Source organism: Neophocaena asiaeorientalis, unplaced genomic scaffold, assembly GCF_003031525.2.
Source record: "Neophocaena asiaeorientalis asiaeorientalis breed wild unplaced genomic scaffold, Neophocaena_asiaeorientalis_V1.1 scaffold391, whole genome shotgun sequence".
Taxonomy (NCBI): Eukaryota; Metazoa; Chordata; class Mammalia; order Artiodactyla; family Phocoenidae; genus Neophocaena; species Neophocaena asiaeorientalis.
The window spans coordinates 416,324-440,415 of NW_020174056.1; the positions used below are offsets into that span (position 1 = coordinate 416,324).

Here is a 24,092-nt window from a genome sequence, read left to right on the forward strand (position 1 = left end):
TAAATGGACATTTCTCCAAAGAAGACATACAGGTGGCCAAGAAGCACATGAAAAGCTGCTCAACATCACTAATTATTAGAGAAATGCAAATCAAAACTACAATGAGGTATCACCTCACACCAGTTAGAATGGGCATCATCAGAAAATCTACAAAAAACAAATGCTGGAGAGGATGTGGAGCAAAGGGAACCCTCTTGCACTGTTGGTGGGAATGTAAATTGATACAGCCACTATGGAGAACAGTATGGAGGTTCCTTAAAATACTAAAAATAGAATTACCATATGATCCAGCAATCCCACTACTGGGCATATACCCAGAGAAAACCATAAATCAAAAAGACACATGCACCCCAGTGTTCATTGCAGCACTATTTACAATAGCCAGGTCATGGAAGCAACCTAAACTCCCATCGACAGATGAATGGATAAAGAAGATGTGGTACATATATGCAGTGGAATATTCCTCAGCCATAAAAAGGAACGAAATTGAGTCATTTGTTGAGACGTGGATGGATCTAGAGACTGTTATACAGAGTGAATTAAGTCAGAAAGAGAAAAACAAATATCATATATTAACGCATGTATGTGGAACCTAGTAAAATGGCACACGTGAACTGGTTTGCAGGGCAGAAGTTGAGACACAGATGTAGAGAACAAACGTATGGACACCAAGGGGGGAAAATCACGGTGGGGTGGGGATGGTGGTGTGCTGAATTGGGCGATTAGGATTGACATGTGTCCACTGGTGTGTATAAAACTGATGACTAATAAGAACCTGCAGTATAAAAAAAACAAACAAAAGATTGTTTCAGTGAATATTAAATTCCAGTTTTGTTAATGGAGGTTTGCATTTACTAAGACTCACTTCCCAGACAGTTCCTTGCTGTTATGTTACATTAACATAGAATTTAATTGAATTATAAAAAGTCATTCTAGGTTTGTTTCTTAAGCTTATCTTAGTAATCTATCTTTGGATGAAAATCAGATGCCCCACGACATGCAACCAGTGGATTATGCATACTGGAAAAGACATATTTTAAAGGACCATCTCCAACCTAGATGAAAGGATCCCTATCATGTACTCTTAACTAGCTCATACACAGTGAAAGCAAAGGGAATGGATTCTTGGATTAATTCCAACTTGCAAAGGGTCCCTGCACTGGACTGGTCTATAGAGAGGACTGCTGACCTCAATTTCATCTTAAAACAACACTCAAACAGAGGGAAAGTACACTCATACCAGGATGGGAAGAAGACAACATCAGAAGTAGACAGCTGGCCTAAGATCCTGGATCTGACTCTTATGATCATTTATAGTGTTTTCTTGACTTCTTGGACCTTTACCTATGAATCAAATGTTTTACTATCATAGGCACAATCCTATGCTAGCTTTTTTTTAAATACATTTTTTTATTTGATTTTTTATTTTTGGCTGTGTTGAGTCTTTGTTGCTGTGCGTGGGCTTTTCTCTAGTTGCGGTGAGTGGGGGCTACTCTTCATTGCAATGCAGGGGCTTCTCATTGTCGTGGCTTCTCGTGTTGAGCACAGGCTCTAGGCATGCAGGCATCAGTAGCTGTGGCCCGTGGGCTCAGTAGTTGTGGCTCACAGGCTCTACAGCACAGGCTCAGTAGTTGTGGCACAGGAGCTTAGTTGTTCTGAGACATGTGGGATCTTCCCAGGTCAGGGATAGAACCCGTGTTGCCTGCATTGGCAGGTGGATTCTTAACCACTGTGCCACCAGGGAAGCCCAATCCTATGCTAGTTTTAAAAATCAACTCAGTTGTTGGGTTTGTGCCCAATTACCTGTGTCTAGTACTTCTGGGTTACCTTGGTGGATTTCTCCACTTCAAGGCTCTAATTGGTTGGCCCTAAGGAAATTTATTCTAGAAGAAATAAATTATAGTCCTGTTCAGGCCACTGTGGGTATTACTAGGAGGGATCCCCTCACCTAGCCAATTAGTAACACCTGCTCTGACCCTGGCCATAAATATGAATTTTCTTGCAACGTTATTCAAGCTTAGTCAGAGCAACAAGCAAAATTTCAGCTAAGGAATAAAACCTCCCACAATTGTGGGATGGTTTTACGTGCTTAACACCAGGCTATGTTCATTTAAGTTTTAAGGCCCCCCTTAAAGGCTAGTAACATTAGGAAATTGGGCTGGGAGCCATATGGACAGTGCCAATATATAATTTCCCTGAAAGATAAGGATTGGTATAGAAGAGACTAAGTCAGATGACCTGGGGATATAGTGGGCCACACCTAATGGAAGTTCTTGGCTTAATTCCTACTCACGACTTTACTAATACTACTAGCTATGTTATTTGTATTTTGCCTATTTTTACAAGATTGCTGTTTTTGCATTACCAAATGTGTGACTGAGCCTCCAACAAAAATATATAGCTCTATATGAGATCATTGATTGTAACAGTGTAACTCTAGATATGGGAAGATGCAACAAGAGGGAATTTTTCCTGGACCATACAGACTAGTAAAACAGGTGCTCCAGGGCTTCCCTGGTGGCGCAGTGGCTGAGAGTCCGCCTGCCGATGCAGGGGACACGGGTTCGTGCCCCGGTCCGGGAAGATCCCACATGCCGCGGAGCGGCTGGGCCAGTGAGCCATGGCCGCTGGGGCTGCTGCGCGTCCCGAGCCTGTGCTCCGCAACGGGAGAGGCCACAGCAGTGAAAGGCCCATGTACCGCAAACAAACAAACAAACAACAGGTGCTCCAGAGATTTTTGGGTACTGTTAATAAGGCCTAGTCCAGTAACAGCACATTGAGTGGCCTATCAACCAAATCTTCACCAGACCTGGGGATGAGCATTCCTAGCACTACGGGACAAAATGTTCATGAAATGCCTCCCAAACCGTGGTCGAATGTATGAACATGAAGGGGCCCTGCCAACTACAAACTGGCACTTGCAATCTACCTCTACATGGATTAAATCATGAGCTGCTGTAGCTGCTGACCTTAAATACCCCCTGAAAGAAGCTCAGGGTGGAGATCAGGAATGAGGTACTCTGTGCTCTAGGAAAAACTGGCATAACAGATCTTCAGACAGTTAGATAATTTCAGGAGATTTAACGAGCCCAGGTCCTGCATGTCCTCATATCTAGAAAAGCACTAAAATCCTTCACAGTGACATCTGCTCACAGTGAAGTCAGACTGAGTAAAAGAGGCAATGAATCAAAAGAGGCAATGAACCAAAAACTGTGTTTTAGTGCATGCTACTATAGTGCAAACTCCTGCCTCCATCAGTAAATTTAGTACAAGAACAAGGAAGTACAGTTGACCCTTGAACAATGCAGGAATTAGGGATACCTACTCCCTGCACAGTCAAAAATCCTCCTATAACTTTAAAGTCAGCCCCCCATCTGCAGTTTTGCATCCATGCATTAACCAACTGTGGATCCTATAGTACTGTAGTATGTATTTATTGAAAAAAATCTGTGTTTAAGAGGACCTATGCAGTTCAAACCCATGTTGTTCAAGGGTCAACTCTGCTGATAGAATTTTAAAGAAAAGGAAGATCTAAGAGCAGTCCAAGTTGGTGATGTAGGAAGATCCTGAAATTTCTCATGGACTCAACAAGCTACATATGAAACAATTTTCTCTGAAAAAGACCTGTAAACTACCAGAGCAGCTCCTTCACATCAGCAAAGGAGAAAAGGGTCACACTGAGGAAGGTAGGAGAGGCTGGGGCACAATCTCACTGTATATGCCACCCCCAGCTCAGTGACCCACAATCAGCAGGGAACTCACAAACCCAGAGCTCCTCCCTGAATAGTGAAGGGTTCATACCCCACATGCAGCACCCCAACTTTAAGACCTGCACCTGAAAGATGAGGCCCCCAAACATCTGGTTTTGAAAACCGGAAGAGCTTAGGTCCATGGGCTGAGCAAAGGGCTGTAGCAAACTGAGAAATGACTCTTAAAGGGTTTTTGCAGACTCACTCACCTCAAGGCTCAGCACAGAGGCAGCTTTTGAAAAATGTCCAGACTTTATGTGAAAGAGATTCACTCGCTAATCTCAGAGTGTTGGGGAACTGTTGGGATACCATCTGGGAATGGAGGTGCTGGTGGGTGCCACTTGCATACTCTCTCTTGCAAAGTTGGTCCGGTGCTATTTTTTTTTCCACTGGGTGCCATCTTTATCTTCCAAATGGTGGGGCACCATCTTTGTTCTCCCCCTCTGCCTTGCTAAGGCTAGTGGATGCCATCTTTATTTTATTACTCTAGACCTTTATTTTTTCTTACTTTTGCAGGTGCTGTCATTATGCTTTTCATCTACCATGCACCACAGTACCAATATCTCCTTGAGGTAAACTTTTATGCATGTCTGGTACCCTGGCTTTTAAGGCTTTAGCCCAGGGAATGTCCCTTGGTTACCTGGCTCTGGAGACCAGTGGAAATGGCATTTCTGGGTACCATGAGACTCTACCACTTGGAGAAACAGTTCTTGGCAGGCTACCACCCTTGCACTGCACTGCACAGATACAAGACTGAAACACACCTTCATTCTCACATCACAAGAAAAGAAAATTATAGGCAAATATTCCTGAGGAACAAAAATAGATGTAAAAATCCTCAACAAAATATTGGCAAACCAAATTCAACAATACATTAAAAGGATCATACACCACAAGCAAGTGGGATTTATCCCAGGGATGCAAGTATGGTTCAACATTTGCAAATCAATTAACATGATACACCACATTAAAAAATAAATGATAAAAATCATATGATCATCTCAATAGATTCACAAGATGTATTTGACAAAGTTCAACATGTATTTATGATAAAAAGCATCAACAAATTGCATATAGAGGGAATGTATCTCCACATAATAAAGGCCATATATGACAAACTCAAAGCTAACATCATACTCAGTGGTGAAAAGCTGAAAGCCTTTCCTCTAAGATCAGGAAAAAGACAAGAACGCCCATTCTCACCACTTTTATTCACCACAGTATTTGCAGTGCAAGCCAGAGAAATAAGGCAAGAAAAAGAAATAAAAGGCATCCAAACTTGAAAGGAAGAAGTAACTGTCACTATTTGCAGATGACATATTACATATAGAAAACTAAAGTCTGCACCAAAAAATAAAAAAAACAAAAACTGTTAGAACTAATAAATGAACTCAGTAAAGCTGTAGGATACAAAATTAATATGCAAAAATCTGTGGCATTTTTATACACTAATAAAGAACAATCAGAAAGATAAAATTTTAAACATCCCATTTACAATTGCATCAAGAATAATAATATACTTTGAAATAAATTTAACCAAGAAAGTGAAAGACTTGTACAGTGAAGACTATAACACAGTGATGATAAAAGAAACTGAATAAGACACAAAGAAATAGAAATATATTCTGTGCTCATGGATTGGAAGAATCAATATTGTTAAAGTATCCATACTACCCAAAGCAATCCACAGATTCAATGCAATCCTTGTCAAAATTCCAATGGCATTTTTCACAGAAATAGAACAAACAATCCTAAAATTTGCATGGAGCCACAAACAACCCCAAACACACAAAACAATCCTGATAAAGAAGAACAAAGCTGGAGGCATCATGTTCCCTGATTTCAAACTATATTACAAAGGTATATTAATCAAAACAACATGTTATTGACATAAAAACAGACACATAGATCAACGGAACACAATAGAGAGCCCAGAAAACAAACTCATATAAATATGGTCAGTTAATTTATGACAAAAGAGCCAAGAATATACAATGGGGAAAAGACAGTCTTTGAATGAATGGTGGTGGGAAAACTGAACAGCCATATGCAAAAAATGACTCTGGACCAGTATCTTACACGATACACAAAAATTAACTCAAATGAATTAAAGACTTGAATGTAAGACCTGAAACCATAAAACTCCTAGCAGAAAATATAAGAAGTAAGCTCCTTGACATTGGTCTTGGTGAGGATTTTTTGGATTTGACACAAAAGGAAAGGTAACAAAAGCAAAAATAAACAAATGGGACTACATCAAACTAAAAAGCTTCTGCACAGCAAAAGAAGCCATCAGCAAACAAAAGGCAATCTACTGAACGGGAGGAAATGTTTACAAATCATATATCTGATAAGGGGTTAAAATCCAAATACAGCCATACCCTGTAGATATTGTGGGTTCAGTTCCAGACCACCACAATAAAGCAAATATTGCAATAAAGCAAGTCACACAAATTTTTTGGTCTCCTAGTGCATATAAAAGTTATGTTTACACTATACTGTAGTCTATAGTCTATTAAGTATGCAATAGCAGTATGTCTAAAAAAACAACATATATACCTTGATTAAAAAATACTTTATTGCTAAAAAAATGCTAACCATTAATCTGAGCCTTCAGAGAGTTGTAATCTTTTGGCTGGTAGAGGGTCTTGCCTCGAAGAAGTTTGTAATATTGCTAGAGTAACCAAAATGTGACACAGAGAGAGGGAGTGAACAAATGTTATTGGAATATGGTGGATAGACTTGCTTGATGCAGTGTTGACACCTTCAATTTAAAAAAAAATGCAATATCTGTGAAGTACAATACAATCAGGCTTGCCTGTATATAAAGAACTCATTCAACTCAATAGCCAAAAAAAAATTCACTTAAAATAGAAAAGAGCAGAAGATATGAATAGATATATTTTCCAGAGAATATATAGAGATGGCCAATAGGTACATGAAAAGATGCTCAATGTTACTAATCATTAGGGAAATACAAATTAAAACCACAATGAGATATCACCTCACGCCTGTTAGTATGGCTATCATCAAAAAGATATAATCAGCAATGGTTAGGATGTGGAACAAAGGGAACCCTTGTATATTGTTGGTGGGAGTGTCAATTGGTATAGTCACTATGGAAAACCGTATGGAGGTTCCTAAAAAAAATAAGATAGAAAACTACCATATAAATCAGCAATTTCACTTCTGGGTATTTATCACCAAAATCCACCAAAAGCATTAATTTGAAAAGATATTGCCCATAAAGGTACCCATCTTTATTGCATCATTAGTTACAATTGCCAAGACTGGAAACAACCTAAACGTCCATCAATAGATAAATGGATAAAGAAGATATGAGATAAAGATATTTAGATACACATACATCTACACATACATACATATACATACATATATACATATATGTGCATACACACACACAACGTAATACTATTCAGCCATAAAAAAGAATGGAATCTTGCCATTTAGAACAACATGAATGGACTCTGAGAGTGTTATGAATGCTAAGTGAAATAAGTCAGAGAGATAAAGACAATTACTGTATGAGTTCACTCATATGTGGAATGCAAAAAGAAACACAAGCTCAGAGATACAGAGAATAGATGGCTGGTTGCCAGAGGTGGGGGGTGAGGGTGTGGATGAAATGGGTAATGGGGTTCAAAAGTTTCAAGCTTCCAACTATAAAATAAGTAAGTTATGGGGATATATTGTACCACATGGTTACTATAGTTAATAATTCTGTATTGCATATTTGAAAGCTGCTAAGAAATTAGATCCTAAAAGTCTTCATCACAAGAAAAAGCATTTTTGTGACTCTTTATGGTGACAGATGTTAACTGGACTTGCTGTGGTGATCATTTTGCAATATATACAAATATTGAATCAATGTTATAAACTTAACGTCTATATGTATAATAATGTTATATGTCAATTATACCTCAATAAAAAAGTACTATAATAAAAAGAAAAAAGAAAATGAAGACCTTCTGAGTATCTATGAGTAAGGTTATTCACAGGCAACATCACATTTAATCCTCACAGCAATCCTGTGAAGTAAGTGTTGTTATCCCCTTTCGCCAAATGAAGAAATTGAGGCTTAGAGGAATTAAATACCTTGCCCAAGACTCAATATCTTTCTAAGTTGATGGGGGGGACAAGGTTCTATTTGAATGCAGGTGCACGTGATTTCAAAACTTCATTTCTTCCTAAGACAAGCCCACTTACTGGCAAAACAGAACAAGATTCTTTGTTGACATGAGGCAGGCAGGACCATCTATATATCTGTAGGACTCATGGGAACTATTTCCAGAACTGAAGAAGGGTCTACCTCCTTCATCCTAGACCAGACACCAGCCCTTTTTTTCCAACAGGTTGATGTGACCCCAGGGTTTTTATGGGACTGCCCTGTGATTGAAGCACTGGACTAGATCACAAAGTACAGCCAGAGTAAGTGCCAAGAACAGAGCCCTGAGCCTCCAACATTTAAAGGCCTGGTGAGGAGGGGGTTTGCAAAACGTTCAAAATGGAGCAGCCACTGAGGCTGCAGGAAAACATAAAGACGGTTGTTAAACACTTAGAAAACAGTATTTCAAGAAAGATGGAGTAGTCAGCAGTAACGAATGTTACTGAGAGGTTGAGCAAAATGAGGCTAGAGAATTGACCACTGGTTTAGGCAAAGTCGAGGTACTTGGTGACCTGCTTAAGACAGTTTCAGTAGAAGCAGATAACTGAAGCCCAACAAAAATGGGTCTAAGTTACCTCTTTTTCTGAGATTAAAAAAAAAACAGAACATCTTAACAGTATTCTAGATACTGCCTACCAGATACTGCCTACCATACTGTCATTTTGAACAAAGGTTAAGAGAATGCTTTATTTATTTTTGTTTTGTAACACTTCCCTGCTGTATTTGGATACATAGTTCCAGAATTAATACCTCCATGGAAGGATCTGCCATGGCAGATTTCCAGAAATCATATTATTGTAAGTTGTACTCTTTCCTACATCCAAGACTAGGATGGTTCTTTCTGTTATATATTCCAACAGCACATTGTATTTTCCCTTCCCAGCACCTGACATTATTTTAGTTAGTGGTGTAGTTATTTTTAAAATATCTACCTCTCTGGCTTGACTGTGAGTCAAGGACTACTCACTGTCCTTTCCCTTATTCTTGTTACTGCTTGTTTCCTTATTGTAACAGTGCCTGGCACATAACAAGAGCTCAACAAATCTTACTGTATATTTGTGAATGAATGTGTGACTTTTAAATCCTTTTCCCCGTATGGGACAGAGAACTCAAAACCAATCTTCCATATGATTTGGAATGCTTCCCTTTGGCCACTTTTACCATTGCCAAAATAAGAAATTAACTAAAGTTAGAGTTTTTCACCAGATGAAAATTTAAAGGCAATAAAACAGAATAAAACCTGAATATTTAATAACATATTTTCAAGAACGGTGAGGAAGCTGAACTTCTCCATGGAGAGCCATGTAGTACATTTGAGAAAAATAAAATGCAGCAAGGAAATGGAGAAAGGGACCAATTCACTTCATTGTGAGATTCCATTATCCTTTAACTTGCTCTGCAGAGAGTAAGGAAAATTGGATTACCAGATTATAACAGTCTATTTTGCCTTTGCTGACCACGTATTAGAGAATATGTATAAACACCAAGTATGGGAGGTGGCTAAATTACATATGTATTATAGAAGCTAGTATAATAGATAGTTTGCTGTATTTTTGCTTTATACTTTCCATTTGACACTGTTCTGAAGATTAGGAGCTTTAAAAGAAAATTGCTACTAAATATAAGGATCTTTTCATGGAGACTGTCTCATCATTACATTATATCTCATTTTATTAATGTCATACCATTTTACTCATACCATTTTACTCATACGACTTTTCACTTGCTGATGATGTTCCAAAATGATTAATATGATAAAAAGTATTAGGAGGGTATATTCTGCCTCTAAACACACACACACACACACACACACACACACAAACCGCTTATTTAAAAAGCACGTAAATAAAGTCAAAACAATGAGGACAACAGTACCGATGTCTACTGGGAGGCTGCATATATTGATTTTTTAAAATACATCAAATGTTACCATGTAAGGGCCCTTTTAGATGGCCCAGAGTTCCTGATCTCCTCCTTTAGAATTTCACATTTGCCTTTCAACCCAAGGTCTGCATTTAAGTAAAAATCACCGAGTAAATAATGATATCTCAACTTGAATTCTATTTTTACTATATTTCTCTTTTAATTAATTATATTTCGGCATTGTTTTCTAACTTACCAGCTACTTTCAAACATATAACTTTCTGATTTTAAGGATTTAAAAGTCACTCATTCATTCACAAATATATAACAATGAAAGTTTGTTGAGTTCTGTACTAGAGAGGAAAATTTGCTTATTTTGCTTTGCATTATGCTTATTTTAGAGTAAGAAAATGGTTAATTAGTGATTGCTTTGCTACGTCTAGTTAGTGAGTAGAAGAGCCACAAATTGAAAAAAAAATAGTTTTAATTACATGTATTATAAATAAAAATCACAACAATTACATTCAGTGTTTTTGGAATACCTATTATATGTGAATGCTATACCACACATGAAGAATTCATTGATGGGCAAAAGTGACATAATTCCTGCTCTGGTGGGGTTTACAGTCTGTACCACCACATTGTCTCTTCTATGATCTTAATTGCTATATTATTTTACTAATGATTCAGTAATATCACTAACATCTACTTAGTTTTTCTCTTAAAAGGGAATTACAGTAAGTCCCCTACATATGAATGAGTTCTGTTCCAAGAGTGTGTTCATTAAGTCTAACAAAGTTAGCCTAGGTACCCAACTAACGCAGTTGGCTATATAGTACTGTACTGTAATAGGTTTATAATACTTTTCACACAACTAACACATAAAAAACGAACACAAAAAATAAAGAAAATGTTTTTAATCTTAGAGTACAGTACCTTGAAAAGTACAGTAGTCCAGTACAACAGCTGGCACTTCTTAGCATTGTCAACTACATCACTGCTGCTTTTCTGCTTGCTTCTGGACATCCTGGGCTTGAAATAAAGATACTGTACTACTGTACTCTTTTCAGTACTGTAAAGTACACAAAAGCGCAACCAGTTGTAGAAGATGCATACATGTACGCCAGACATGTGAACTAACTTAGATGATTGGACAGGTTAATGCACATTTGCGTCTTTGAAAGTTCGCAACTTGAAGGTTCGTATGTAGGGGACTTACTCTATACTAAGAATTCTATAAATTCTGGGCAGCTGGGAGAGAGCAGCCTAAGCCATGAAAAATAATACAGACTATTAGGCGAACATACTCCTTGAGCAGATTTCTTACCTGCTATAGCTCTTTGTGCAACTTAATTTGCAGTTGATGTTTATTTTCTTTTTCTCTGGGATACTTATCAAAAAGAAAAAAATCTAAAGAAAAAAAATTAGAAGCAGTGACAAAATTTTATCTTATTTAATATTTGCTTAATGTCAAGTACCTCCTGAAGAACGTATTAAAATATGGATTCCTGGGATTCTCCTCAGATACCCTATTTTATTGAGTCCGAGGTGGTCAAGTTCCCCAGGTGATTCTTAGGATCAGGGCAGTTTGGGAAATATTGAACTAGAATCAAGCAAGTATAAGAAAATGTATGTTTCCTTCTTTATGTTTACTGCACTTTTCATGAATTTCAAGTAATCTGATTTACTAAATGCCCCATCTGAATCAACAAATGTGTTTTAAAAGTAACAGATTCAAGACCCATTGATTTTCCAGTTAACACAGTGTGAAAGAATAAATTGTGAGATGACTCGACTCCATGTATAACCTTCAATGAAACACCATATTTCAAACACCTTAAGACATTAAAAAAATACCAAGAAGCACATCATAGATTGATTTTTTTTGCCTGTAATTATTTGTGAATTAAATATACCTTTAAAGAATAAACATTTCTAAAGTGGGAACACATTAAAACAAAAATCACATAATGCAATATCGATTCTAATAGGGTAGCTTTATGGCTACAATATTATAGTTTCAGGGGTCATCATTCCTATTATTGTGTATGACCACGTGAAGCAGGTAGTGTCAATAATAAATCTAACCCAGTTCTATACTTGTTGGATACCAAATTCATATCAATTTAAAGGTTTTATGAAGATTAGGTACTAGATTCCAAATATATCACAAATACAGAATATTTTTCTCCAGAAATTTAGACTTCATGTATTCTTTTTTTACTGGAGGTAGGGACAACATTGAAATCTCAAATACAGATATTTTGACTAGGCACAATTCATATATCCATCTCTCTTGTATATCTATCCATCCACCCAACCATCCTTCCATCTACTCCTTTTTCATCCATTCCAAAATTCCATCTCCTCCTGATCTACATAAGATCATATACTACGTTAGATGTTTATCTATTTCTCTGATCTTGTAAAATGCTATTATTGTGATGTGTGTTTACTTTAAATTTACTTAACTAGTATTATGCTATACAACACCTTCTGTTTCTTTTTTTTTTCCCACTCATCAGTATGTTTTTAATTTCTTTCCATGTTATTAGGTAAACAACTAACTCATTTCTTCTAACTGCTCCATAATATTCTATGGGTAAATCCACCACATTTTATGTATCTATTCTTCTATGAAAGACATATGGATTGCCTCCAACTTCTAAGTATCACAAACAATGCTAAAGTGAATATTCTACTAAATATCTTCTTAGGGATCTTTGTGCAAATATGTCTAATATATAGATCTAATATCAGGATTGCTGGTTCCTAGTTTCCATGCTAACCAAAAGTTCATGAGAGCGCCAATGTCTCCATTTCCTCATGAAATGGAGACACTGGCATTATGTAGTTTATTAATTTTTGCTGACCTGTTAGATATAAGATTATAGCTCAGTGATGTTTTGACTATATTACTTTAATTAATAATGAGTTTAAGAAACTTCTCAAAGCTTATAAGCTTCTTGAGTAAGCATTTTTATAAATTGCCTGTTCGTTTTTTGTGCCTATTGTTTAAAATGGAATCTCTATCTTTTTTGGTTGCTATTTTGGAATTCCTTAGTCCTTTGTCAGCTTTTGACACTGCAAAGATTTTTTGCAATCTTTCGTCCTTCTCACAGTGTACATTTATAATAAATTGTCAATTTTAAAATAATTAAATAGATCAATTTTTCTATTTAAAATTTGTGCTTTGGAATTTTAAAAAGTCTTTCCTACCATGCATCAGAAAGGTATTAACCTATACTATCATTATTATTATATTAACACTTCTCTTTTTCATCGTCTTAAGTTCACATTGGATATGGTATTAGGCAAGAAACCAGCTCTTTCCACAAACCCCCAACCCCTAGCTCCATATGGTGAGACAATTTTCCTTACACTCTAAATGTCTGTTCCTTTTCCTAGTAATCTATGTGCCACAATGTTTAGTGTAAAGAAACTCTGTTGTTCTTGTATTTGTTGAATGAGATTTATTCTTATGTGAACCAATAGCTTTTTGTAGATTCTGTTAGTTTTCCTACACATATAGTCATAAATTATAACAGCTCTTTTCCTTTCTAATTTATATTCTCATTTCTTCAACTATTGTTACACAGCAGTATTAATAGGATAATTATCTCTATTTCTTAAATGAATGTACCTAAATTTCATCTGTTAATGTTAGCCATAGTTTTTTTTTTAATGTAAACTTAAATAAAAGAAAATCTGTTCCATTCCTAATTTTTCAGAGTTTCTTTTTTAATCATAAAGAGGCATCAAACTTCACCATACGCTCATTCTACATATATTGCATAAATATATGATCTTCCCCCTTTAGATAACTATTATAGTGACTTATATTGATAAATTTTTTTCCTAATGTCAAACAATCCTTGAATTCCTGAGATAAGATTGTTTGATCTGGTTGTATTTTAAATATGCCATTTGATAATTTATTTAGAACTTTTAAAACAGTATTCATTTACAAAATGTGTCTATAATTTTCTTTTCAAATACTGTCATAATCCAATTTTAGAATCAAGATTACACTAGTCTTACTGGCACAACTTACTCTGCATGTTGTTTATTCTTTCAGAATTTATTAAGGTTTCATTTGTGGCTTAATTTTTGACCTCACTTTGTTAGAAAAATTGAAATACACAATGATGGAAACATAATAGTCTAATAATTTTTGAGGTTTTGGATTTTCACGTTCCTGTCTTCTTCACCAATAAATAAGATACCACTCATTTTGAACATTTTATAAGAATTTATATATTGCTTATGAAGCTGGCACTTAAGAAGAAACTTCCTAATTATAAACTTTCTTCCACATATTTTATAATAAAATTTAAAGAAAAGTTAAGCTTAAAATGTGTCTGTATTTACTTAGTTCTAGTGTAATGACAAGAATCACAGGAGGTAGTGAAAAAGTACCTTCTTTTCAGAATGAACATCATTCCCTAAACTAATGCTACTGATTGCATAAGAAAGTCCATTGCAAGGGGAAAAAAATCTAAGAAAAGTCAGGGACACTTTCTAGCTAGTTACTTAAGGATTACTATTTAAATAATATCTCAAGAGTTCTAGAATTGAAATTTTTCCACTTGTAAATTTCAAAGTCACATTTTATCTTAAACTTTCCTTTTATTACTGAATTATTTAGAATTGACTAGAGCAAAAGCAAAAGAAAAAACAAACAAAAATAGCTATGGCAACTTTTTTGGCTAAAATAGCTGAAAAAGTACACATCTACAAATCAAGGAAAACTTTCTGAAACTTGGCATGCATACGTTCATGTAAGTTGCCAATTTAAGATATTGTGGAGGGTGTTTTCTTTTTTCTAAAAATGCTTTCAGAAGACATCTTGGTCAAAAATGTTAAACGAATAGCAGTAACATACTGCATACATACAGATATTTTTGCAGAGAAGTTCTATTAAGTAAGCAGTTATTCACTGATTTCTGCTACTATATGTGAGGCACAGAGCTATGTACTACAAGTTCAATAATAAACAAAATAGTTTCTATTCTCATTAAACTCAGTGTTTCCTGTGGGAATCAGACAAGTTGAAGGACATTTTAAGATGTGAAAAAATAGAGGGTGCTTTGACCACATGGTACAATCAAGTTTGCATTATATATAGTAGAAATGGAAGAGCAGAGGAAAGGAAGGCATTCTTCTGTTCTTTAAAAACATTATGATATTCATTGCACTATTATTTGTAAAAGTGAAACACTGGAATTGATATGTAAATTGTGGTGTATTTATGTGATAGGTAGCTGTAAAAAAAAAAAAAAAATCAATAAACTGTACCTAAATGTATCAGAATACATAGTTTGCAAAACGTAACACCAAGCTTTAAAATTTACAGAATCATTCCTACCAAATAACTAAACCTTTTTTAGTCTGGTACTGGAGTTAGAACATGGAACCATATCACTACACTGCTTGTTTGTACAATGTAGTATATGAGGGAGACATATTCATATACTCAAATGGTTAACAGACACGTATAATAAATGTTCATAAAGATGAACCAGAAAGCTAATATCAAGTTAATAATAGAGACTGCCTCAGAGGTAAGAGGCAGGGAAATTTGTTTTGGGAGGGAAACAAAGGGACTCTAAAGGCACTCTAATATGCCAGGCACTAGTGTAGTTCTGAGGACACCTCAGGGAACAAACGACAGTTTCTTTAAGATAGAAAAGAAAAAAAAAGACCAAACATTTCAAACAGACTTGAAAATGTATTGGCTTGTCCTCTCCTGGAAGATCATCTGTATGAGAAGAAAATCCATAATCTGAAGGCTGCTTTAGGAGCAACAGCAGGGGAACTAGTTGGACAATCCTAACGGTGATTACTACGAAGCTGGAACACATTCATTTTATTAAGTTCCACGTAAGGAGATCCTCTATTTGGGGGTGAGTGGGAAAGACTTTTTAATACTCCAACTTTTAAATAGAAAAATTGGTCAATTTGATTATATTAAAAATGAGAATTTCTTATAAATGTACGCTGTGACAAAGATAAAGATGAAGGATTGTGAACATCTTTGCAATGTCAAAAGCTGACAAAGAGCTAAGTAACTTTAGAATAGCAACCAGAAAAAGAGATTCTATTTTAAAAACTAAGCACAAGCTATGAATAGGTAATTCATAAAAATGGTTACTCAAAAAGCTAATAAACTTATGAGAGATTCTTAAACTCATTATTAATTAAAAATATAATTAGAACATTGGGCTAGTTTATAGACTGATCCTCATGTGTCTTTATGCAAGAGATCAATCACTTATGTCCACATGGCCACACCTGAGTTCTTAGTTTTGCTAAACTGAAGGACAAACATGGGCACGGTGATTCACTCAAGGTAAAAGCTGCTCCATGAGTGTGCAACCAGCCTTTTTTAGCTATTTCTTCTAACGGCAACAATTTCAACTTAACTCTCAAGTTTGTTTTTCATTTTTATTCTGAGCACTATTTTTATATGGTTCTTCAAAACCCCTTTGGAGAAAGAAAGAGAGCTTCTACATTTAAACAATCAGAATTATACTGAGCCTAACAACCCTGAAACTCTTGTTTCTTGATTTCAGGCATTACATTATCTAGAGAGAACTCAGATGAAAACAGAAGTGGCATGAATACTAAAAGTATGTCTTGATGAAGCAACTGTGAGTTGAAGAGGCTGACTACCTCATCCAAGGCGACCAAACTAATAAGCAGTAGAGCCAGGATCTAAACTCAGGGGTTCAAACATTATGTTCTTGACCACAGACTTTGAAGTGGAGTCAGTGAAGTAGAATATAAATAAGTTACAGAGTGCTGTTTTTATAAAATTTCTTTCTTACTAATTATTTAATCAACTGTACTCTGTGTAAAGCATAGCGTTGAACACTGGGGCTACAAAGATGAAACTCACAGCCGAGTAGGGAAGACAAGCCAGACAAATATTACATTATATTCCTAATAAATGCATCGCGGTAAGTGTGCTAGTGGTGACATGTCAGGGTATCATGAGAGCAGACAGCAGCAACTCCGGCTTTCTGAAGAAAAGGTCAGTGAGCTCGAGTTAGCCACGAAGGGGTTTGGGGAGGTGAAGCAAATCCAGGTAGATAAAAACAATGCGGATGGAGGCATCATGGAGTTTAGTGTCCTGAATCACAGAAAGCAAGGGGAAAATTACACTGAAATAAGGAAAGCTAGTCAGAGCTCACATCTTAGAGGACCTCTGAATAATTGCAAAGTTTAGACTTAATCCCATGAGTGAATGGGGGTTACAGATAGGACAGTCATATATGTTTTAAGTAGATAGTTTGGGAGGCAGGTTGGAAATGGATTTGAAGGTCTATTAGTCAAAATAAGCCAAGTTTGTTGTGGTAACAGATAAATCTCCTAACCTCAATAAGTTACTGCAGTAATGGGTTATTGCTGAAGCTGGCTGGATAGCCGTCCTCCACCTGCTATCCATACCATGTGGAATGTGTGTCCTTCCAGGTTACTACGCAGAAGAGAGAGAGCTGGAGGAAACTTCAGGATGTTTTTAAGGGTTGGGACTAGATGTAGCTTTCATCAGTTCCTCCCATATCTTGTCCAGGACCCTGCAACACTACCCCATACAACTACAAGAGGCTTTAGGCAAGGACTCAGAGTCTCCTATGATAGAGCACTTCTTTCAGTCTTGTTTATAAAGGGCCAAATAACCTGTAATTTATTATTGCATCGTTTGAGAAAAGTAACTGTTTATTCATTCATTCAATTTATTCAACAAACACATTTCTGAGCACCTACTATGATCTAGGCACTGTTGCAGGTACCAGGGATACAGCATTGTTCATGTTACTTTCCTCTCCACGCACGATGATATGTGTAAGGACAGAGTAACAGAGTAAGTGGGGTGGAAGGTGCAATATGGGCAGATCCTGGGTCTTACTGCCATTGACAGGACTTTGAACATGACTAAAATGAAGGGACTTTAGAATATTATGTGGAAAAGAGTGACATAATCTGACTTACTTTTTAAAAGGATCATTCTTGCTGCTCTCTTAAACATAGGCAGAGGTTGTAGGGTAGAAGCACTGAGCTCTGTTAGTAAGTTATGTAGTAATCCAAGTGAGCAACAATGGTGACTCAGATCAGGTGGGAGCATGAAGGTGGTGAAAAGTGGTTAGATTCTGGATGTATTGTGAAGATAAGGTGTTTGATTTTGAAAATAAAGTCATCAGAATTTGAGGACAATTCAGATGTATAGTGTGAAGGAAAAAGGTCTTAAAACTTGAGCTCCTCGGAAAATGGGGTTACAGTCAACTGAGGGGAGATAAGCCTTAATTATTAAAATTTTTCCAAGATGGTTCCAGAAGGGCTCTAGGGAGTATTAGTTTCCTAAATTATTCAGGTCCAATGGGTGCTTTGTTTAGAATTTCAAAGGATTAACAATGTTTAAGGAAAAGTCTTTTTCTTAGATTTAAAGCTTAGCTCCAAACAATCTCCACATGGACAAGATTTCATATAAAATCTATAAATCTGCCCACATAAAATGAATACCAGTTAGTTAGAAAATCATGCAAACATTGTTTTGAAGCCAAATAAGCAAATATTAAGCTATATTAGATTCATTTTGACGTGACAATTTATTTGCTTTTTATTAGGGGTATGTTTGCTTATGGGAACTGCACATATTTCTATGTATCTTATATAAATAAAGCTGTTATTTTACTATTATTAGTATTAATATACTAGAAAGACACTAAATAAGGTATGACACTTGACCTTGATGATTTGATTCATCCACTGAGTGTGAATTAGTGGGAGAGGAGGTCATATTTAAGTTGGATTTTTTGAAGGCAGAGGATGGCGGAAGGACATTTTAGTCAAATAGAACAGGATAAACACATGAATATAAAAGAAGATGGCCAGTTAATAGAAAATAATAGAATTTAGGGCTCATGAGAGGGACCAGTTTGAGTCTGGAATTGCGAGGAGGAGGAAATTAAAGGTGGTAAAGCCTGGTAAGATTGATTATAAAGTTATGTATGGGTAACTTATATGGTATAATAAAAAGCTTAATTTTTATATTTTGGGTAGAATAAAGATGATGTTGAAAATGTAGAGGAAGAATTGAAAGAGCTTTGTGGGAGGAAGATAGAGAGTAGAGAATAGACAAAGGGAAGACATTAGAAGGCCACCCAAGGGGAGATTTGAAGTCAGAGAAAATTTAATCCCTAGAAATCCCAGAGAACCAAGTTTCCAAACAAGAGCACACATAGTGGGAATGTTAAGCTAAAGTTAAGAACAGTTACGTGGTTTTATGTTGTTTTGCTTATACAATGACAGACTCCAGCTTTAATGTTTTCTCCTATTAGGCTAAGGAGTCAGTGACCCCAGAAAGGATGAATACTGTAAGAAACCCAGCCCGAAACCTAGCTTGAAAGAGTCCTATGCGCCTTCATCCAACATCGGCTTTCTAGAATCTGCCCCACTCAACTAACCAGGAAGTTCCACAGGTAACTGCATGGTTTTCAATATCTATTTGAGCAACTGCATTCTTCAGAGAAGTGGACAGACAACAGATACATGTTAAAGAGCCATCCCCAAACAATAGTTCTATAGAACTAATAGCGATATATAAAAATCATAGTGTGCATTAAAAAACTTCAATGCAACAAAAAGACACATCACATATAAAGAGAAGTAATAGATGAAATTACATAACCAACAAAGATTAGTATCCAAAATATATTTTAGAATTTTCTACAGATTAATAAGCAAAAGACAGGCAAGCCAAGAGAAAAATCAGCAAGGAATTAATAGGCAATATACAGAAAATAAAACTGAAGTGTTCATTGAGCATATGTGAAAAGATGTTCAAACTCACCAATATTAAAACAGTGTTCATTTCTGAAGGAAGAGGAAGGGAGAAGAATGGAATTTGAAAGAGCTACAAAGTGAAATGCCAATTTATGACTAACATTTAATGGCTTTAAACAATAAAGAGCAGAGCAAATATTGCTAAATGTTAACAGTTGGTCATCTACGTGGTAAGTATATGCATGTTTGATTTACTTTCTGTATTTTCTTTTTAGAAATATTTCTTAATAATAAATTTACATATGTGACAATGTTACCATCCTGTTCTATAAATATGTCCCCATCTATCAGTTTTATGAGAAAAAATGATAAGAGAAGCAGATGAATTAGGGGAAGAACATAGAAGTAGGAGTTGAAATCCTAAGTTCTAGTCCCAAATCTGCCACTTGCCCACTGTGTGACCTTGAGAAAATCACTTAATTCTTTTGAAACTAACTCCTCACCTGAAAAACTTGAACAACAATATCCACCTTTAATATATGAAGTTATTTTAAGGAGTGAATTATTTCACTCTCATATATAAGAAAGTGATGTTCAAATGTGAAGAAAAGATACGGAAATTCTTAAAACCTGCAGTTAACGTGAAGTTGAATGAACATATTTTCCCACTTACTGTCATTCTAAACTTATGGAAGCACACATTAGAACAGAAAGTAGACACACATCTTTTCTTACCGGGTCTATTAGCTGGGAATACAGTTCATGGCAATTGTCAAAAATATACTTGTACGTAGAGTCCAGGCAAGCCCTGACACAGTCTTTCACCACCACGCTGGCCTTTGGGGGGCTTTGCAGCTCCAGAACCTGGGAGACAAAATATTTTCTTAAATTCAAAAATAAAACATTGTATAAACAGTATAAACAAATCAAACAATATTCAATAAACACTTAGTTGAACTTTCTGTATTCAGGAGAAATGTGGTCTTAGAAATGCTTTAAATGTGTAAACACCCACCTTAACGTCCTAATATAACAACTCAGAGAAAACGAGCATAGTTGTAAATATTCAAATAGAAATACTTACAGTGACCAATCACAATATCATTCCATTCAACCACTCAACAAATATTTATCATCACCTACTATATATCGGACAATGGTGATACTGCAGTGAGCAAAAGAAACAAAAATCCCTTTCCTTGTGAAGCTAAATTTTAGTAGATAATAAACAAAAGAAATCAGTAAAATATATTACATGATGTTGCATGCTGAAAAAAAAAATAAACTGAAGAAGAGGGATAGAAAGTGTTTCAGTGGAATAGAATTTAATACAAAGGACTTCAATAGTAGATCAATTCAGAGAAGTAACAGGATGGGACCAGTGGAAAAATTGCAAATAGACTACTCCAAGAACCTTAGCTTTGAGCAAGGTGGGAAGAAAGTAGACTATTTGAGCAGAAGAGGAAAGTGACCTATTTTTTTAAAAGGCTCCCTTATGCTGCCTTAAGGCCGGCTATGGACAAAGCAGAAAGACCAGTGATGAGAATAGTTCAATAATTCAGTCATGAGAAGACAGTGCTTGAACTATGGTAGAGAAAGGAGTTGTTAGAAGAAATTCCATTCTGGTTAATTTTGGAAGGAATAGGTAATAGGATTTCCTGACAGATTGGGTGACCAGTGTGAGAGAAAGACACCCCAAGTATATGATCAGGTGACCCAAGACGGCTGTTCTCTTGCTCTCTGTACATCTCCTGCTCCACGAGTGCCTACTTCAGCCACACTCTACTACCTGACAGACCTTCCTACATACTTGCCCCAGGCCCCAGTTAATGATTGGTCTAACTTTAGCCCCGATGGAAACCTATCAAAGGGGTGGTGAGGGACATGCCCCTCTGCTGGTTTCCCTGGTAACTGAGGGGCCAACCTGACATCAATTCCCCTATAACTGGTAATCTCCCCTTCCTCCCAGGAGTGAAGACTGCCTTCATGGCCGGCCACGAGCCTGGAGCACACAGCGAGGTCTCACTCCAGCACCTTACTTCAGACACATAAGATCCCCCATCCATTAAACCACTGATGTCTCTGTTGCTGATTCCGGATTCTTTCTTTGGTCTTGAAAATGGGCAAGTACAGGCCTCGTCGGCCTATGAGAGGTGGCCTAACACCAAGGTTTTAGCCCTAAATAACTGGTACACTGGAAGTGGTCTCAACCTAGATGAGCAAGACTATGCTTAGAAGATCAGGAGCTCAGTTTATGACAGATTAAGATTGAGAAGCCTGTTATGCATACAAGTAGATTTCAAAACAGACATTTGAGTAAATGAGTCTGGAGTAGTAGAGATGCCTGAGCTAGTGATATAAATTTGAGAATTATTAGCTTAGAGAAGACTTTAAAGAAATGAGACTAGATGAGTATGGACAGAGAAGAGAAGGGGTCCAAAAAAGAAATGCTGGGTAATTCTAGCCCTATGACATTAGACAAATGAGAAAGAACAAAGCAATGGAGAAGAGATAAAAGGCAGCCAATGAGATAGGAGAAAAAAGAAGCAAGAGGGGTGTCCTGGAATCTAGGGGAGAAAGGCTTTCCTGGAGGAGGGGTTGATAAAATATATTACATGATACTGAACATTGTAGGATGAAGACTGATGACTGACCACTAGATTCAGCAAAGTGATAGTCACTGGTGACTTGACAAGATCATTTTTGGTGAAGTGATGGATTAAAAGTCTAATTGGAGTAGGTTCCAAAAATAAGGGTGGATTTGAAGATTTAATATTTAAAAGTTTTTAGTTCTCTAAAGACTGATCTATAGATTTAATGCAATCCCAACCAAAATCCCAGTAAGAACTAATATAATCTATTAAACAATTCTGAAAAGTAACAAAAAAGGTGGAGGACTAAAACTATCTAATTTTAAGATTTGCTATAAGGCTTCAGTAATCAAGACAGCATAGTAATGGTAAAAGTATAGACATCTGGACAGCATAGAAAGTCCAGAAATAGACCCAAACAAACATGATCAATTGATTTTTTATAACGATGCGAATGAAATTCAATGAATAAGGGATGATCGCTTCAATAAATGGTGTGAAAACTACTGAACATCTATATACAAAAAAATGATCCTGACCCATACCTCACAACTTATTAAAAAAAAAAAACCTCTCAAAATGGAACCCAGCATTAAACGTAAAAGGTAAAATAAAACTTTTAGAAGAAACACAGAAAAATCTTTGTGACCCTAGTTTCGTCAGCAGCACTACCTGTAAATAGAAAGACTGATAAAGTAGACTTTATCAAAATTAAAAACTTTTGCTAGGCAAAAGATAATTTTAGAGAATGAAAAGACAAAACACAGACAGGGAGAAAACATCAGCAAATAAAGTACCTGACAAAAGACTTGTATCCAGAGTAAATAAAGAACTCAATACTCAACAATAAGAATGAAGAGTGGGCAAAACATTTCAACAGACTGTTCACAAAAGAAACTCAGCAAATCAGCTCAAGAAAGCATGATCAACATTGTTAATTAATATAGAAATAAAATTAAGACCATAATAAGATATAACTTCATTCCTATTAGTGAAACTGAGCAGGACCCTGTGGGGCTCCAGGTCACAGAAGTCTTTGTCGCCCCAATTTCTTGTTTGTAGGGAATAGACTCCAGCCTCCATGACCCTCCCTGAGTTCCAAAGGGCAGATTAGAACAGTTGCTAATCAGCGAAGGGAGGGGATGCTGAGACATGGGAGGAGCAGTCAAGAAACAATAGTGCAGCCTTGGGGCCAGGTCATGGTTCTGCCTCAGGGATACACATAACAATATCTTTAAGTTCTTTATAGAACTAAAACCCCCAACAAATGGAAGATGCCAGCATTCTTCATTCCAGATTAAAGGAACCAGAGAAGCTCTTCAAGAAGGCTACCAGGTTAAAGGAACCACAGAAACTCATCAGACTACCTGAGGCCAGATTAAAGGAGTGCAGGCCCTGCACACACCCTAACCTTACCCGCAACCTCAAACCTTGAGCTGTTGCTATAAAGCTCCTTGCCAAATCCTCCCAGGTAGGGACACATAGTTTTCGAGGGCAGGATCCCACTCTGTCCCCGCTTTGCCTGGAAAAGCAATAAAGCTATGCTTTTCTACTTCACCCAAAACTCTGTCTCTGAGATTCGATTTGACACTGGTGTACAGAGGCTGGCTGAGTTTTTGGCATCATTAGAATGGCTAAAAAAAATAAAATAAAATCATGGAAAATGCCAAGAGCTTTACCAGAAGATGTAGAACAACTGAAATTGGCATTTCTTGTAAAGTTTTACATACATTTACCAAATGACCAAGGAATCTCTCTCCTTGTTATTTATCCAACAATAGGGAAAATTTATGTTTACACAAAAATATATATATCAATATTTTTAACAGTTTTATTTGGTATTACCCCAAACTGGAAATAACCCGAATGCCTGTAGATCATATATAACAAAGAATTACTACTCAGCAATAAAAAGGA

General features: G+C 36.4%; 1 protein-coding gene across 2 annotated transcripts in view; it reads right to left on the bottom strand.

The window, feature by feature from the left end:
- The window catches only part of UNC13C (unc-13 homolog C), a 580,525-nt gene that overhangs the window by 241,149 nt on the left and 315,284 nt on the right, over positions 1-24,092 (bottom strand). For both annotated transcript variants that reach the window (XM_024754347.1, XM_024754348.1), the window contains one exon: positions 20,320-20,448. In XM_024754347.1, coding sequence (XP_024610115.1) covers positions 20,320-20,448 — 129 coding nt within the window. The remainder of the gene's footprint in view (positions 1-20,319; positions 20,449-24,092) is intronic.